The sequence below is a fragment of the Vicugna pacos genome, chromosome 3 (genome assembly GCF_048564905.1).
Source record: "Vicugna pacos chromosome 3, VicPac4, whole genome shotgun sequence".
Classification (NCBI taxonomy): Eukaryota; Metazoa; Chordata; class Mammalia; order Artiodactyla; family Camelidae; genus Vicugna; species Vicugna pacos.
Window position 1 is genome coordinate 59,828,726 of NC_132989.1, and position 13,594 is coordinate 59,842,319.

Here is a 13,594-nt window from a genome sequence, read left to right on the forward strand (position 1 = left end):
ATTTTAAGATGCTGTTTATGTTTATCACTTCAATAATACACTTTTATATCCTATACCTTCTTTCACTTAGGGAAAATACTGCATGCGTGTTTTGTGAATAGTTAATTTATTATGCTTTATTTCCCACATTCTCATAAATGGAAATTCTCTGATAAAATTTAAAACAAAAAAATATGATTCACCTAAATTTAGAGAAAAGAAAATGTTTTATATGTATTAACTAATATCTAATATTTTAGAAGTGAATGACACAATTAGCATTCAAATGAAATTTTATGGACTTATCTTCTATGAAAATCTGACACTCTTAAAAAATAAATGCTATTAAGTGTAATTTTATGAGATCTAGGTTTTAATAATACTTGAATTTCATAAAATAAAATGATCTTCAGCCAATATATGCTAGTGATGAATCAATTTTCCCATTAAGACTCTATCTGCCACCTTGCTTCTTCAACTTGAAAAGCAAGTATCAGGAAGATAAATCTAGCATGGTATTTGTCACATAGTTAATTCTCAAAATTGTTGAAGAATAAATGAGTGGAAAATCAAAATCTATACTTAAGACCGACTGGCCCACACTCAAGCCAAAAGGGAGTCTGAATATAAACAAATTAAGAGTTTATATGGAACAATACAGCAAAACTTATGACAGATTATATATATATTGAATCATTAAAGCAAAATATTGAAAAATATGTAATTGTATCCAAAAAAATTCTTATACTAGTAAACTGGTATGTGTACAAGATCTATTTCTAGAATATTCTTGCATTTGTTGTCTGTAAGGATCACTTTCACAGTACCAAACTTGAACATTCTTGCAAAAATAATTTACTGGACACCTCTATAAATGTCACAGTAACAGTCATCTGTTCTAGTCACTATAAGACAAGATATAATTCACAGTGTCATTCTAGACTAGCCATTCCTCTCACCTCTTCAATCTCCGGAACGTCGTCAGCCAGGACCTCTAACAACAAGGTTTGAATGGTTTCCCCAGGGGCAAAGGTCACATTACCTGAGACAACTCGCAGGTCGCCAGTAGCAAGCTGTCCATTAATGGTGGCAACCCACTGAACAGTAACATTGCCGAGTGTCCCAGAATTTCGAATTATTGGCAGGTTTACCTTCACTGAGTTAAACTCAGGTTCCTCAACAATAAGTTTAGTAGTCTGAAAACCTAAAGGGCAAAGCAGAGTTAATTTCAATTACAAAGTGAAACCAAGTCAAGGGAGAGCTAACCAATTGCCATCCTATAGTCGATTCTTTTTTCCCCTGAGCAATCTAGGAAGCTGAACTCCACAAAATCAGGGAAACATGCTGTGACACAAGTTGGTCAGGCCTGCCAAATCTTCCAAATTATTTTTCATTATGACAGAAGCAGAAATCATAAACTCAGATGCCCGCAGGGGTCAGGCATATACCAGTCAATGTGAAGTGGGTCTAGTGAGCTCTGTGGCTAACTGCATAGTACAAGCCTGGCAGTTGGCATTTTGCTCCCATGACTGATGGTATGCAGGAAAGGGGGCTTGATGTTGCCAGATTACTCTATTATGAAGAAAGCCCAGAAATTAAGAAAGTTCTGTGAATTAAATTAGTTTTTTAAAGATTCACCAAATACACCTAGGAGCCAGATCTGACCTAAAAGCCTAAAAGTGTGTGATTTCCAGATTTTTGCTAGGAGGTTGGTTTCTTTTTTTAATGGCAACTAACCACTGCTAGTACACAAGTGTTCTATGTGTCAGTGACAACAGGTTAAAAGGAAACATGATCAAATCAATTGAGTCACTAAAGATAAAGAAATGTACACAGACAAGTGTACATTGTCTGAATCTATGCAAACAAGTAAAAGACACAGACTAGTCTCATTACCAAATAATCCATAGGGGTCATCAGAGGCCTCAATGATAATGACCGCCTCTGTTAACGCCCCTAGTTTGGCTCCTCCTGTTGTCTCATTAAGCAGTTGCACAAGAAAAGATTCTTCCAACTCAGGGTAGATGTCATTAATGATATATATTGGCACGGCTTTACTGGTTTCCCCTTCTAGCAAGACCACATCTGATGAAGCTATACTATAATCTTCACCTACAAAGACAAAAAGCAAAATGCTAAGACTTATTTTAACATATGACAATAAACATCCCATATATGAGGGAAATACTATGACATACTACATTTCATGGACATACTTCAAAAGACTTTTTTGAAGATACTGACTAGAGTTATTCTAAACAATATTTTATCTCTCTTGCAAGAAAAAATAGGTTTGATACGACAAAAATAATGAAAAAGACATCCTGAGTATTCAAGTTCATGCCTTCATTTCTTTTTTTTTAATATTTTTAATTTGTTTTAATTAATTTATTTTTATTGTAGTCAGTTACAAGGTATCAATTTCTGGTGTACAGCACAATGTCCCAGTCATGCATAGATACACATACATTTTCATATTTTCATTAAAGATTATCACAAGATACTGAACATAGTTCCCTGTGCTATACAGAAGAAATTTGAGGGGGTTTAAAGTCTGTTTTTATATATAGTCATGCCTTCATTTTTAGAAAGATGTTTACATAATCTGTTCTATCTGCTACATACACATGTAAATGATACAAATATAGACACAGACACATAGACAAAGATACAGATATGCACAAAGTGTCATTCATTACCACAAAATGGCCCATTATCTACAGAATTCTAAAAAAATGTATGCAATACTTTAAAAACAAAGAACAGAACTAGAATTCTGATCTCATTAAGGAGATAAATCACACTGTTGCACAGAGATGGGCCTGTTAGCATCATCAATCCTATTAACTGGAAACTACGGACTTTTCAACAAAGTTGGATTAAAAGCTGCTACTACACCACTCAGGGTGGTCTTGTCTCTGGCCAAACAGTGAAATGAAAGGGAAAGAGGCATCTTAAGGAGCTTGGGGGCTAATTTCCTAAAACACAGTTCAATCCTCACCATCTATCAGTGTGTAAAGCCCCCTATAGATAGGTATTCCTCTGGGCTTCCAACCCCAAATGCATTTGCATGTGCGTACACACACACACACACACACACACAACTTAGAGACTAGGTGAGTCTGGTTTATTGTGTTTTCAAGCAAGTATCATATGCAGATGATTTATTTCAAAAAACCAAGTATATTACCCCATCCTTTGAGTCACACTTATGTCCTTTGAGTACATACTAGAAAGATTCTAACTGAACAGCTCCTAGGCAAATCTCCCTCTACATACTGTAACTGCACCACCAAAGAAGGCAGTCTCCTAATGTTTGCATTAGGCAATGAAATCCTTCTGTTTAAAGGTAAAATAGTTAATGCTAATCATTACCTCTACCACATCCTTCATAAATAATCCAGATAAATGGGCTGAGAGACACGACTGTTGCCAAGCACTGCAATCATGGCTGCACATTTTATCCTGCATTCCCTGGTATAGTTTACACATGAATTCCTTCCAAAAAAACTTGAAAGTACACACAGAGAAAGCCTAACAATGCTTTAAATTTCACTGGTTTGTGCATATCCGGGTCATCATAGCTTTTAATTTGCCAACAGCTTTCACAAATTCTACAAAAACAATGTCAAATATACAAAACAAAACTCTAGATTTGTGCCTTTAAAAAGATGCAAGAGTATTATTGTTTTCTGGTTGACTTCTCTAACTACATCTTTGAGTGGCTTTGTTAATCAAGGATATAATTTCCCTCTTAAACACTCCACTGCTCCTTAGCTGTCCTTTCTCACCAGCTATCGCAGTTACTGGCACGGCTTTAAACTTCACAGAAACATCTGCAAATGTTCCTCCTGTTCTAGTCACATTGATAATGGGTCCAACATGATTTTCTGCCACTCGAACCACTGGTACGGAGAGCTGAAGAATTCCAAACGCATCATCATTGGCAGTGATAATTAGATGAGCAATAGTTTCGACCTTGGGCCCAAGGCATGGAGAATCTGGAACTGAAAGACAGAAGAAAAGCTAATACATCAAAATTCTAAGAACTGGCCAAAAGTCATCAAGAAGCCTCAGCAAGATCCAGAAGCCAAATGGGATCATCATTTTGTGCTTTCTCTCTACTATTTACATTAAAAAATAGCCATCCATTTCTAAGAGCCAGCACTAATCTAGACACTAGGGGTACAGAAATAGATTAAAGAGAAAGTCTCAACTCTCTGGTAGCTTCTACGGAGATTTTTATCACAGAATCCTTAGCAAAAGATTATTTGTTTGTTTGTTTGTTTGTTTAAAACAAGTATTTATTACCCTACAAAGATATTAAATTTTAATAAGCACTGAAAATTTGTCAAAAGGTAAAAAATGATTAGAGTAGAATTCGTCATCACTGCATAATATTACAATAGGTAATGATGAAACCTACAAAATTATGCTCTTCTAATTAGTTACCAGCATGCTATAAATTTTTAAAACAGCATTTCAGTTACAAAGGTGAGTAGGAAAGTAATTTAGTTCCTCAAAGGCCAGCTGCAAATCACCACACACTAATTCGATCACTGCCTCTCCCTGCTTCAAGGCCCTCCCTCAATAACCTGCTCTCCCTGCCCGACTTGGGTTAAAAGTCACTCAGCTACCTTGTCCAGAAAGCAGAATGGGCTTCAGTGCGACCTCAACACTGCCAAAACAGAATGCGCTCCCTTAAGCTTGTGAGGGCATGCATTGAAGCCTGTGCAAGGAAAGTGGAGTCGGTCAAACTCCGCCGTCGAACGTCCAGAGCCCAGTGACGCAGCAATATTATACCGCATGCGCAGGCCCCATGTATTGGTACGGAATCACTTGTGCTGCGCAAGCGCGGTGGATGGTCCACGTGGCTCACGTAGCTGGCTAGGCGCCGGCTTTGGCGGGCGGGACTTTCCACCTGCGCTGCCGCCACTGCAGCCTGTGTACTCTCCGCAATAAAGACACGTCAGAGGCACCTACGGCTCCGCCAGTGTTCCTCGCCCGCCAAGTCTGTGAACCAGCCAGGACTCGAGTACCTGCAACACAGCCTACTTTTAAGACTCCCTTCTTACTTTCCACTGATCTTAGAGAAAGCAGAACTTATTTTGAAGTCATTTCACAAGACCTTTCACAAACTCTCCCTGACTTATTCTCAAGACTCATTTCCAACCAGCACCCTTGTCAAAACAATATAAAAAGTAAACTTTCAACACAAATGAAGCATCAACAAACTCTTATTACAAGTACACAATTCTGAGTTCATATTTAGAACATCTCTAACAATGTTGGTATGTGGAAGTATGTGATAATGAATAAAATTTAACATTTTTCAGACAATTTAATCTAAATACAAGCAATGACACCATTTAATTTCAGTGATAGAGGCCCCGACTGTGCTAAATTATATCACAGTTAAAACCATAAACTATAAATCAATATAACATAATTAAATTCAACTAAATTAGAAAAAAGGAGCAGCAACACAGAGCAAGCAGATGACATTTTGTGAGTGTGCACCATCTGACAGGCATTATTCTCAGTACTTTCTTGCATCAAGTCATTTGCTTCCCACAGCATCTCTATGTGGTAGGTAACACTGTCCACATTTCACAGATTAGGAATCAGAGGCACAAAGGTGTTGATGAGGTCAGCTAAGGCATTATACTAGGACCTGGTGGACACAACTGAGATGCGTTCTGTAAGGGTTTGTCTAATCCTTGCTCCCAATATGCAATTCCTCATCAAACCAGGGATAAAACCATCTATCCACGACTGCTCCTCCTGCCCCATGCCTGCTCATCACCAGTCTTCTCACACTGCTCTCCTGAAAGCTGGTGATGACAGAATACAGAGACCCTATCAGCCCTACACTGATTTGCCTTTTAAAGTGTGAAATGGTATCACCCAAATTTGCACGTAATTTTTCTTTTTTTTTATTTTTAACATTGATTATTTTCTTTCTAATGCTTTTAATTGTTTTTTAATTATGTCACGTCATAGCTTATGCCTATTCTGAACTCCACCAAGCATGCTGCCTGGTTCAAGAAACGTATCAAGCATAAAATACACATGGACTGTTTCTCCCATCCCACAGCGCATTGATATTCTGCATATACCACTTTATTAATAATACTTGTTCACATTTATTGAATGCTTACCACATGTAGGACACTGTTCATTTTCACACATAATTATCGTATTTAAGCCCCATTAATTCTGTATTATAGATAAGGAAACTGGGGCTTTAAAAGTTTATGTGCAACAGCTTATGACTATACCTGTGAACATAAGTTATCTGACACCAGCACCCACAGCCCTCAGACACTGCTCTATGTGATCCTCACTTTCAGTTTTATTTCTAGCTCACTCAGTAAACTGTGAGTTCCCTGAAAACTAGGCTATATTTTATGATTTTTTACTTAATAGGACTAATTACTGGGTTTTATTTCAATCTATTTATTATTATAACTGATCCTAAATCTTGCTAACAAAAAAATGGATGGGTTATTGTGTAAGAATTTTAATCTGGACTATAACCTGAAAATTTAATGTTAGCAATTGTCTTAAAAAGCAAATTTCCTTCTATAACCATGGACTACAATTACATTGAGGCAAGAACGTTACTCACTATACAATATATTCATCCAGCAGTTACAGTAAGGTGAAGAAATTTACTTGTAAGAAACCTTAATCTATATGGCAGAACACAGAACACATGCAGATCTTAAAATCTAACTCTTTGGACTATTTAATTCCAATTTCTTTAAGAAGGTTTTATTACATGTTCAATATATAAAACTCATTTAATATATTTTATTTATAAATATTATCCTAAAACTGATATTAAATTGATATTAAATTAATATCACCAATCTTTTTTCCTTTTCTTGTCTCATTCCAGTAAATCTAAATTTTTCTCTTTATTTAAAAACTCCTTTCTAAAGTTCTATGTCTTCTTAGAGAGATGTGACTAATGAACAAACTAAGGAGCAATCACTGCTTTCATTTTCACAAGCTCAGGCCCTGCTCTCTCCTATTAGCCCCCGAGTCTCTACAATGCTACTGGGCCACAACCCCAGTGGAAGTGGCTGCTACTTTCCCCATCCCTCATCCTTATCCTCAACCAGTGCCTTCTTCTCAGCTGTCACAGTGACCAACAAAATTTCCAGGACTTCTTACTACTGCATGGCCCTGGCCCCCTTCCTTTATCAGCTGCCAGATCTAGTGCTCCTCACCCATAGAAAGAGACTGTTGGTTAAGGAATCTTCCAGAGTGGATTAGCACAAGAGAGACTCAGGATCTTGCTACCAGGACTGTCCTTGGAATCACCAGGTTGATTCCAGAATGTTTTGGAAGCTACGATATATAGTATATAGTACTAGAGGTCAGTGACACTGGATTACATAGACACTTCTAAAAATTTAGTCTGGGAATGCAACAGACTTTTCAACATGATTTCATGTCTTCAACTGCCCCACTGCCATTTGCCTTATACATACACTTTAATAAGAGGATGCTTTCCAAGTTAGAGCTTACTATTTTTATGTAATTTTCTACCATACCAAATTCTTAATTTATTGTTTCAGGATTCTTACCCCTAATAATAATAGCAACACACTAATGGTTACTTACTTGGGCGATTCTGTACTTTCTCTATTAAAGCAGAGTTGAGTAGTTCAATAAACAAAGACTCCGACCTTTCTGGTTCATCGTCATCCAAAATTGAAATAGTTATTGTTGCCTCACTCTGATTGGCTCTGAAAAGAGCAAATCCAGAAGCTGGTATATAGTCTTTGCCTTGAGTTGCTCTGGCTAAATTAGGTGGAAAATAAGGCAGTTTTTCCATATCATCCAGTGTTGCATACGTGACCATGACTTTTCCCAGGAGGCCTTTTAACCTTACTATTAACAACGTGATGTTCTGTGCGGCTTCCTCCACTTTAATAGGTCTATTTTTCTCAGAAAAGATGAAGACCCCACACGGATCATCACTAGCCAAAACTGTTAATGTGGCATTAATACGAAGTCCCAAAGTGCCACTGGAGACACTGAGGATGGACACAGAGAATGCCTTATCCAGCTCTGGGTCTTCATCAGGCAGTATTTCCACTGTGATGTTGGCGCTCTTCTGCCCCATCTCAAATGTGACGTTGCCAGAGGTGACGGCCAGATCACCATCAGGATCAGAGTCTATGCTCCAAAGCAAAGTCACCCGAGACAGGGCTCCATGACTTCTCATGATCTTTAAAATATTTAATATTAAAATATGTTAAAGGAAGAGGTTTGCACATATAGAATGATAACAGGATATTAAATTTTTATTGTTTTATATAAGCTGTTGTCGAGAATCCAACATTCTTAAAGACAATGTACTACCCATCTTTGAAGACCCTTAAAAAGTGATTACTTAAAAAGTGATTACTACATGGACTATTTTTAGCTTCTAACTAAACTACAGCTGTATCATTTCTGCAACTATGACATACATTAGTAACAAAGCAAATATAATTAACAACATACTATATTTAAGCACATTCATGAATATGTCTACATTTACTGCAAAGAGGGTATATACTTTATTGCAAGGAATAGACGAATGATAGTTTTCTGAAAAGTTAGCCATAAAACTCACTTTTAAAACAAATTATATTTAATAGTATGTAAAATATAATATGAAAAACAAATTCACCAAAAAATGTAACCTCACCCAAGATTATATAAAATATATTTAAGAAGGAAAAATGCTTTCAACAACAGTATATTAAAGGATGAAAAGCCTAAAAAAAAAAATCACTTCAAGTTAAGTCCACACTCAAAGTAATTTTTATTTATACTTAAAATGTGAGTGTTGGCTAAAAATAAAATTCAAGATAGGAATTTTACAAAACTTGATGCTTTCCCTTAATCCTTCTTTTTTCTTTCTTGAGTAATTAGTTATCCTTTCTAAAGGTGTTGAATTTACTCCACAACAGTTTACAGAAGATCTGCCATAGGAGTACAGAAAGGATATATTTTGAGTTATTTGTCTTCATCATTTGTAGAAAATCTGAGGAAGCTGAGCAAACTTCTAGCTCCTCTGAATTATTTAACAATCGACTCCTACTTAACTTCCACTGGAATAAAGCAGAGTAGACACACACACACACACACCACAAAGGGGTGTCATTATTGCTGTTAACAAATTTTGGAGATTTTCTTTCCCTCTGGGAGAGATGTAAGACAGGATTGCACCTCTCTTCCCAGTTATATCAGCATGGTCATGTGACTTGATTTGACCAAAGAAGGTAGATGGAAATGCTATGAATCACTTCCACAAAGAAGCTGAAGAGCCAATGTGCAGTTCCCACATCCACGTCTCCCTGCTCCATGAAGCCAGAAGCACCAGTTGAGATGTAGTCTCTGCAATCTTCAGCCCTGAGTAATGGATGACTGCCACCTTAAGGTGGACGTATACCATGAGTGAAAAATCAATCTCTGTTGCAGTAAGCCAATGAGATTTTGGAGATGTTTCTTCCCATCACCTATCTGAATTACTATATAAATCTATGCAGTACATCTCCACTGTATTCCTAAGAGTCAGGAACCCTCAAAATCATAAAATGAGTTTGTATGCAAAACAAAACAAAGACAAATGTCAAATCACTGTTCAATTATCAATGAACTGTCTGTGCCACTGGACTCATTCCCCTCCACTTACACAGAAAAAATCTACCCCAACACAACACAATAATACAATGTTCGAAGAACAGAAAGTGTCTAGGACTGGAGGAAAAAAAAAATGTACTCACATTTAATACAACAGTGCTGTACCCATCTTCTGGTTCAGTTCCATTGACAAAGAGTGACTCAGGACTAAATTCAAATACACCGTGAGCGTGGTCAGAGGCCGCAATGGTGACAATAATTTGGGAAGCCACTCCTAAACTGGCTGCATGAGTAAGTTCCAACAGATAGCAAATAAATGTTAATCAGTAATTTACAAACCAAAGGAAAAAGCAAGGAACAACTTATTGAAAAGAGTTGTACCATTCACTGGGTAAGGTTCTAATTTGTTTTAGAAAGAAAGGCGGACACAAATGGCTGTCACACGTATTCATGCTTTTATGACCTTTCTCTGTTTTTGGCACCAACGTGATACACAAGTGCTGCATAAGCAGTGGACATGAATAAGGAAAACTTGTTTTTCTTTTTCTTCTCTATGAAAGAGAACATTCTCCCACATAGAGTCTATGAGGAAAGTCTCCCACGACCTTTACTGACCTCAGAAGAACATGAGCCAAAATGACTCTTACCTTTAGGAAACAGTAGTTTCCCTATGATTTCCGTTAACCTGACTGTACAGACTCTTGGTTTCCAAGCATGCATTAATTCTAGGTCTATTTTTCATCATATTATATTATAGATCTACATCTCCCGGTCTCAAAGAGTCCAAGTCCTCTAACTAAAAAGATGCCAAGACTTAAAGAAGTATTTTATTTTTTCCTAAGAAGTATGTTCAACTTTTCCATTGTATTAATGGATGCAGACAAGAAAATAAACAATCCCAAAAGTAGGAGAGTAATTAAATATCGAAGTTAAAAGAGGCACTGATGGAAGTCAGGAATGAGAGGGGTAGGAACATGAGTTCTGAAACTAGAGTATCAAACCTGACATTGAGAAAGAGGAATTCTCTTAGGGAATCTTTTTAGAGAATCTTTTTGAGAGTCTGAAAGAGTTCACCCTAAAGAGAATAAGTATTCTATGTATTCCCCCTTAATATGAAAAAATACTTGCGATAAAAAGCTGAATCAGGTTTGTATACAAATCTAATTCAAAAGGGATCCTTTTTTTTTACTATTTCCTCCCATTAATTGGCAACTTATTCTCCCCATTTATTTTCTAATTTCCCTTCCCATTTGTTTTCATTAAAAGCTACATATAAAGACCCATTTGTGTTTTTTGGGTTTTGGGGGTTTTTTTAACTTTTTTTTATTGAGTTAAAGTCATTGTACAATGATGTGTCAAGTTCCAGTGTAGAGCACAATTTTTCAGTTATACATGAAAATGCATATTTTTATTGTCACATTTTTTTTCGCTGTGAGCTACCACAAGATCTTGTATATATTTCCCTGTGCTATACAGTATAATCTCGTTTATCTATTCTACATATGCCTGTCAGTATCTACAAATTTTGAAATCCCAGTCTGTCCCTTCCCACCCGACCCATTTGTTTTTGTAAAGAAAATCAGTATGATACATTTTATACCAACATATAAATGTTCTATTTATCTCCTTCTCAGGTATTCAAAACTATGTAAAATGTTTTTCAATAATCACTTTTGTAAATGATACCAAGCAAAATTTCTGTTCCAATTGGGATCAGGAAACTGCATTAGATTCATACAAAGAAGAGTCTGGGCTTTGGAGGCAGGCAAGGACTTCATTCTGACTTGATCACTTTCTAGCTGGGTGACGATAACATGGAACAAATAATACTTCATAAAGTTGTTGTACTGGTTAATGAGATAAAATATATCACGGACCTTCACATAGTAGGTATCAATAAATGGTTAGTATCATTGTCTCTAAAAAGAAAAGTTAAAATGCAAAATAGTAAAGGACCTTGGAACAGCTGCTTACCATGTTTGTGAATAGTTGGAAGGAAGAATTCCATGTCCCCATCACCACTACCACTGCCATCAGCCCTAAAGAGATCAGTCCCTTCACAAGGAAAAATAGACAGAGACACAACCCACACAACACACATTGACACAAAGAGAAAATTGAGAGCTCTTAAAACATATCCAGCAAAGAGCAAATACAGTAATATTCACCGAATGACATGCATTGTTCCATAAAAACCAGATTAAGTGGTGATAGTACAGTATTAGTCAAGTTACCAATTTAGGAAACTTTCATTCAGAGCTTCAGGAAATACTCCAGGTAGGCTGTAACTGGCATTTCCGATTTCTGCCAATTTATCTGGTTTTATTTTTAGATTTTCACTTATAACAATGTAAATTTTATTAACACTTTTAGTATTTTTGTGCATATAACAGCTTATACTCAGGCCTATACACGTGTGACAGTCACCTTAACACTGACAACAACCAATGAAAACTTTGTTTCCCTCCAGCCACACATTTAAATCCCCACAATGTTTACCATTCTCAGATCTCATCACCCTTTTGCCACTGACATTTTGGAAAGAACCCTAGACAAGTAGTCTGAAAACCCTGCTTCAGCCCTGGCTGCAAGAGATACCAGCTATAAAACCTTCAGCACATCACTAAACCTCTTGGTGCCTCACTCTTCTCACCTATAAAAGGCGCTTGCTGCCTTGTACAGAACTTCTCTAAAGATCAAATAAATAATAATGTAGAAAATTAAGTACCCTGGCAATACATAAAGACTATAATAAAGAGAAAGTGGTTTTAACTTCACTTCCAGTACATCTCATATGCCAACCATTATTTCACCAAGCGTTTGCAAACAAAGAAGATAGGGAGGGCAGCAAAGGCCACAGTGGAAAAGAAGAGCTAAGAGAAGAGAGACCACATCCACACCTTCTACGGGATCTCTGATTGACATGCTTGTTTAAGATCTGCCCTGCTCTCCCCTCAAAAGGACTGTGATACACCAGACTTGAGAATTTGTGGCACCCAAAACCTGAAATTATCTTAGCGACTTACAAGAGGGAAAATGGATTTCAGGGACTGTCCAGTGCATGGCTTTGCTTCCATATTAACCGCAAGTTATGAGAAAGAGAGGTGAGGTCTAACACCAAAGTGCTCTGGTTAGCATAAAACATCTACTCAGACTGCTGTCATATGTAAAATCAGTTTTATAGACACAACAGTGTGGAATAAGGGTTTCTCCCCTGACCCGCAAAAGAATTTAGCTCTACAAGCCATTTCACGTCTTAGGCAGGCCCAGCTATGACTCGAGGAGCAGAGGCCAGCGTCTGGATTCCTTTACCTCCAGTCCCCACTCAAGGTGGGCAGGATCAGATTCTCTGCCAGTATTGCCCACTTAAGAAACTGCAAAATTGGTTTTCAAATGAGCAGTCATGCCCAATTAACAATGCGTATTCTAGAGATATGGGAAGAAGTTTCTTCACAAAATCACAAGTATCACCATGATCACAAATATCACTCTGGGACAATATTTGATGTTCCTTATTAATCAATAGTAGATACTGATCACTAACATGTTATTTATTACACAGCTATTTTTAGCTATAAGTGATACAAAGAACAACTTTTCATATATTTTATAGTGACCTTTGATTCATGAAATCTTGTCATGAAAATAATGATTTGGAGATGTGAGGACTTGTCTCTGGAAGACAAGCAAGGCTGGTTTTTTGACATGCCACCTGCCAGACAGGTTGTCCAGCATGTTTCTACTGTTTTATGCAGTCACCATACTGAGGTGCTATATAATCACTTCTCTGGCTTGGCCTCCTTTTCCTTCTCCTGGGCTGTGGGAACACAGGGAAGGGAAATGTGGAGAAATTTTGCCGTGCTTACTCCAAAGTCTCACTACATACCAGAAGACAGTGTTTCTGTCCTATCCAATTTCTCCCTCTGGATGGCTTATACAGTATTATGATTTTCTTCACCAAAACATG

At 37.1% G+C, this 13,594-nt stretch overlaps 1 protein-coding gene across 1 annotated transcript in view; it reads right to left on the reverse strand.

Moving 5' to 3' along the window:
• ADGRV1 (adhesion G protein-coupled receptor V1) overlaps positions 1-13,594 on the reverse strand; it is a 440,955-nt gene that overhangs the window by 368,661 nt on the left and 58,700 nt on the right. The window contains exons 25-30 of the mRNA XM_072958404.1: positions 11,602-11,682; positions 9,771-9,910; positions 7,615-8,224; positions 3,771-3,986; positions 1,876-2,091; positions 939-1,183 (exon numbers count right to left, since the gene is read on the reverse strand). Coding sequence (XP_072814505.1) covers positions 939-1,183; positions 1,876-2,091; positions 3,771-3,986; positions 7,615-8,224; positions 9,771-9,910; positions 11,602-11,682 — 1,508 coding nt within the window. The remainder of the gene's footprint in view (positions 1-938; positions 1,184-1,875; positions 2,092-3,770; positions 3,987-7,614; positions 8,225-9,770; positions 9,911-11,601; positions 11,683-13,594) is intronic.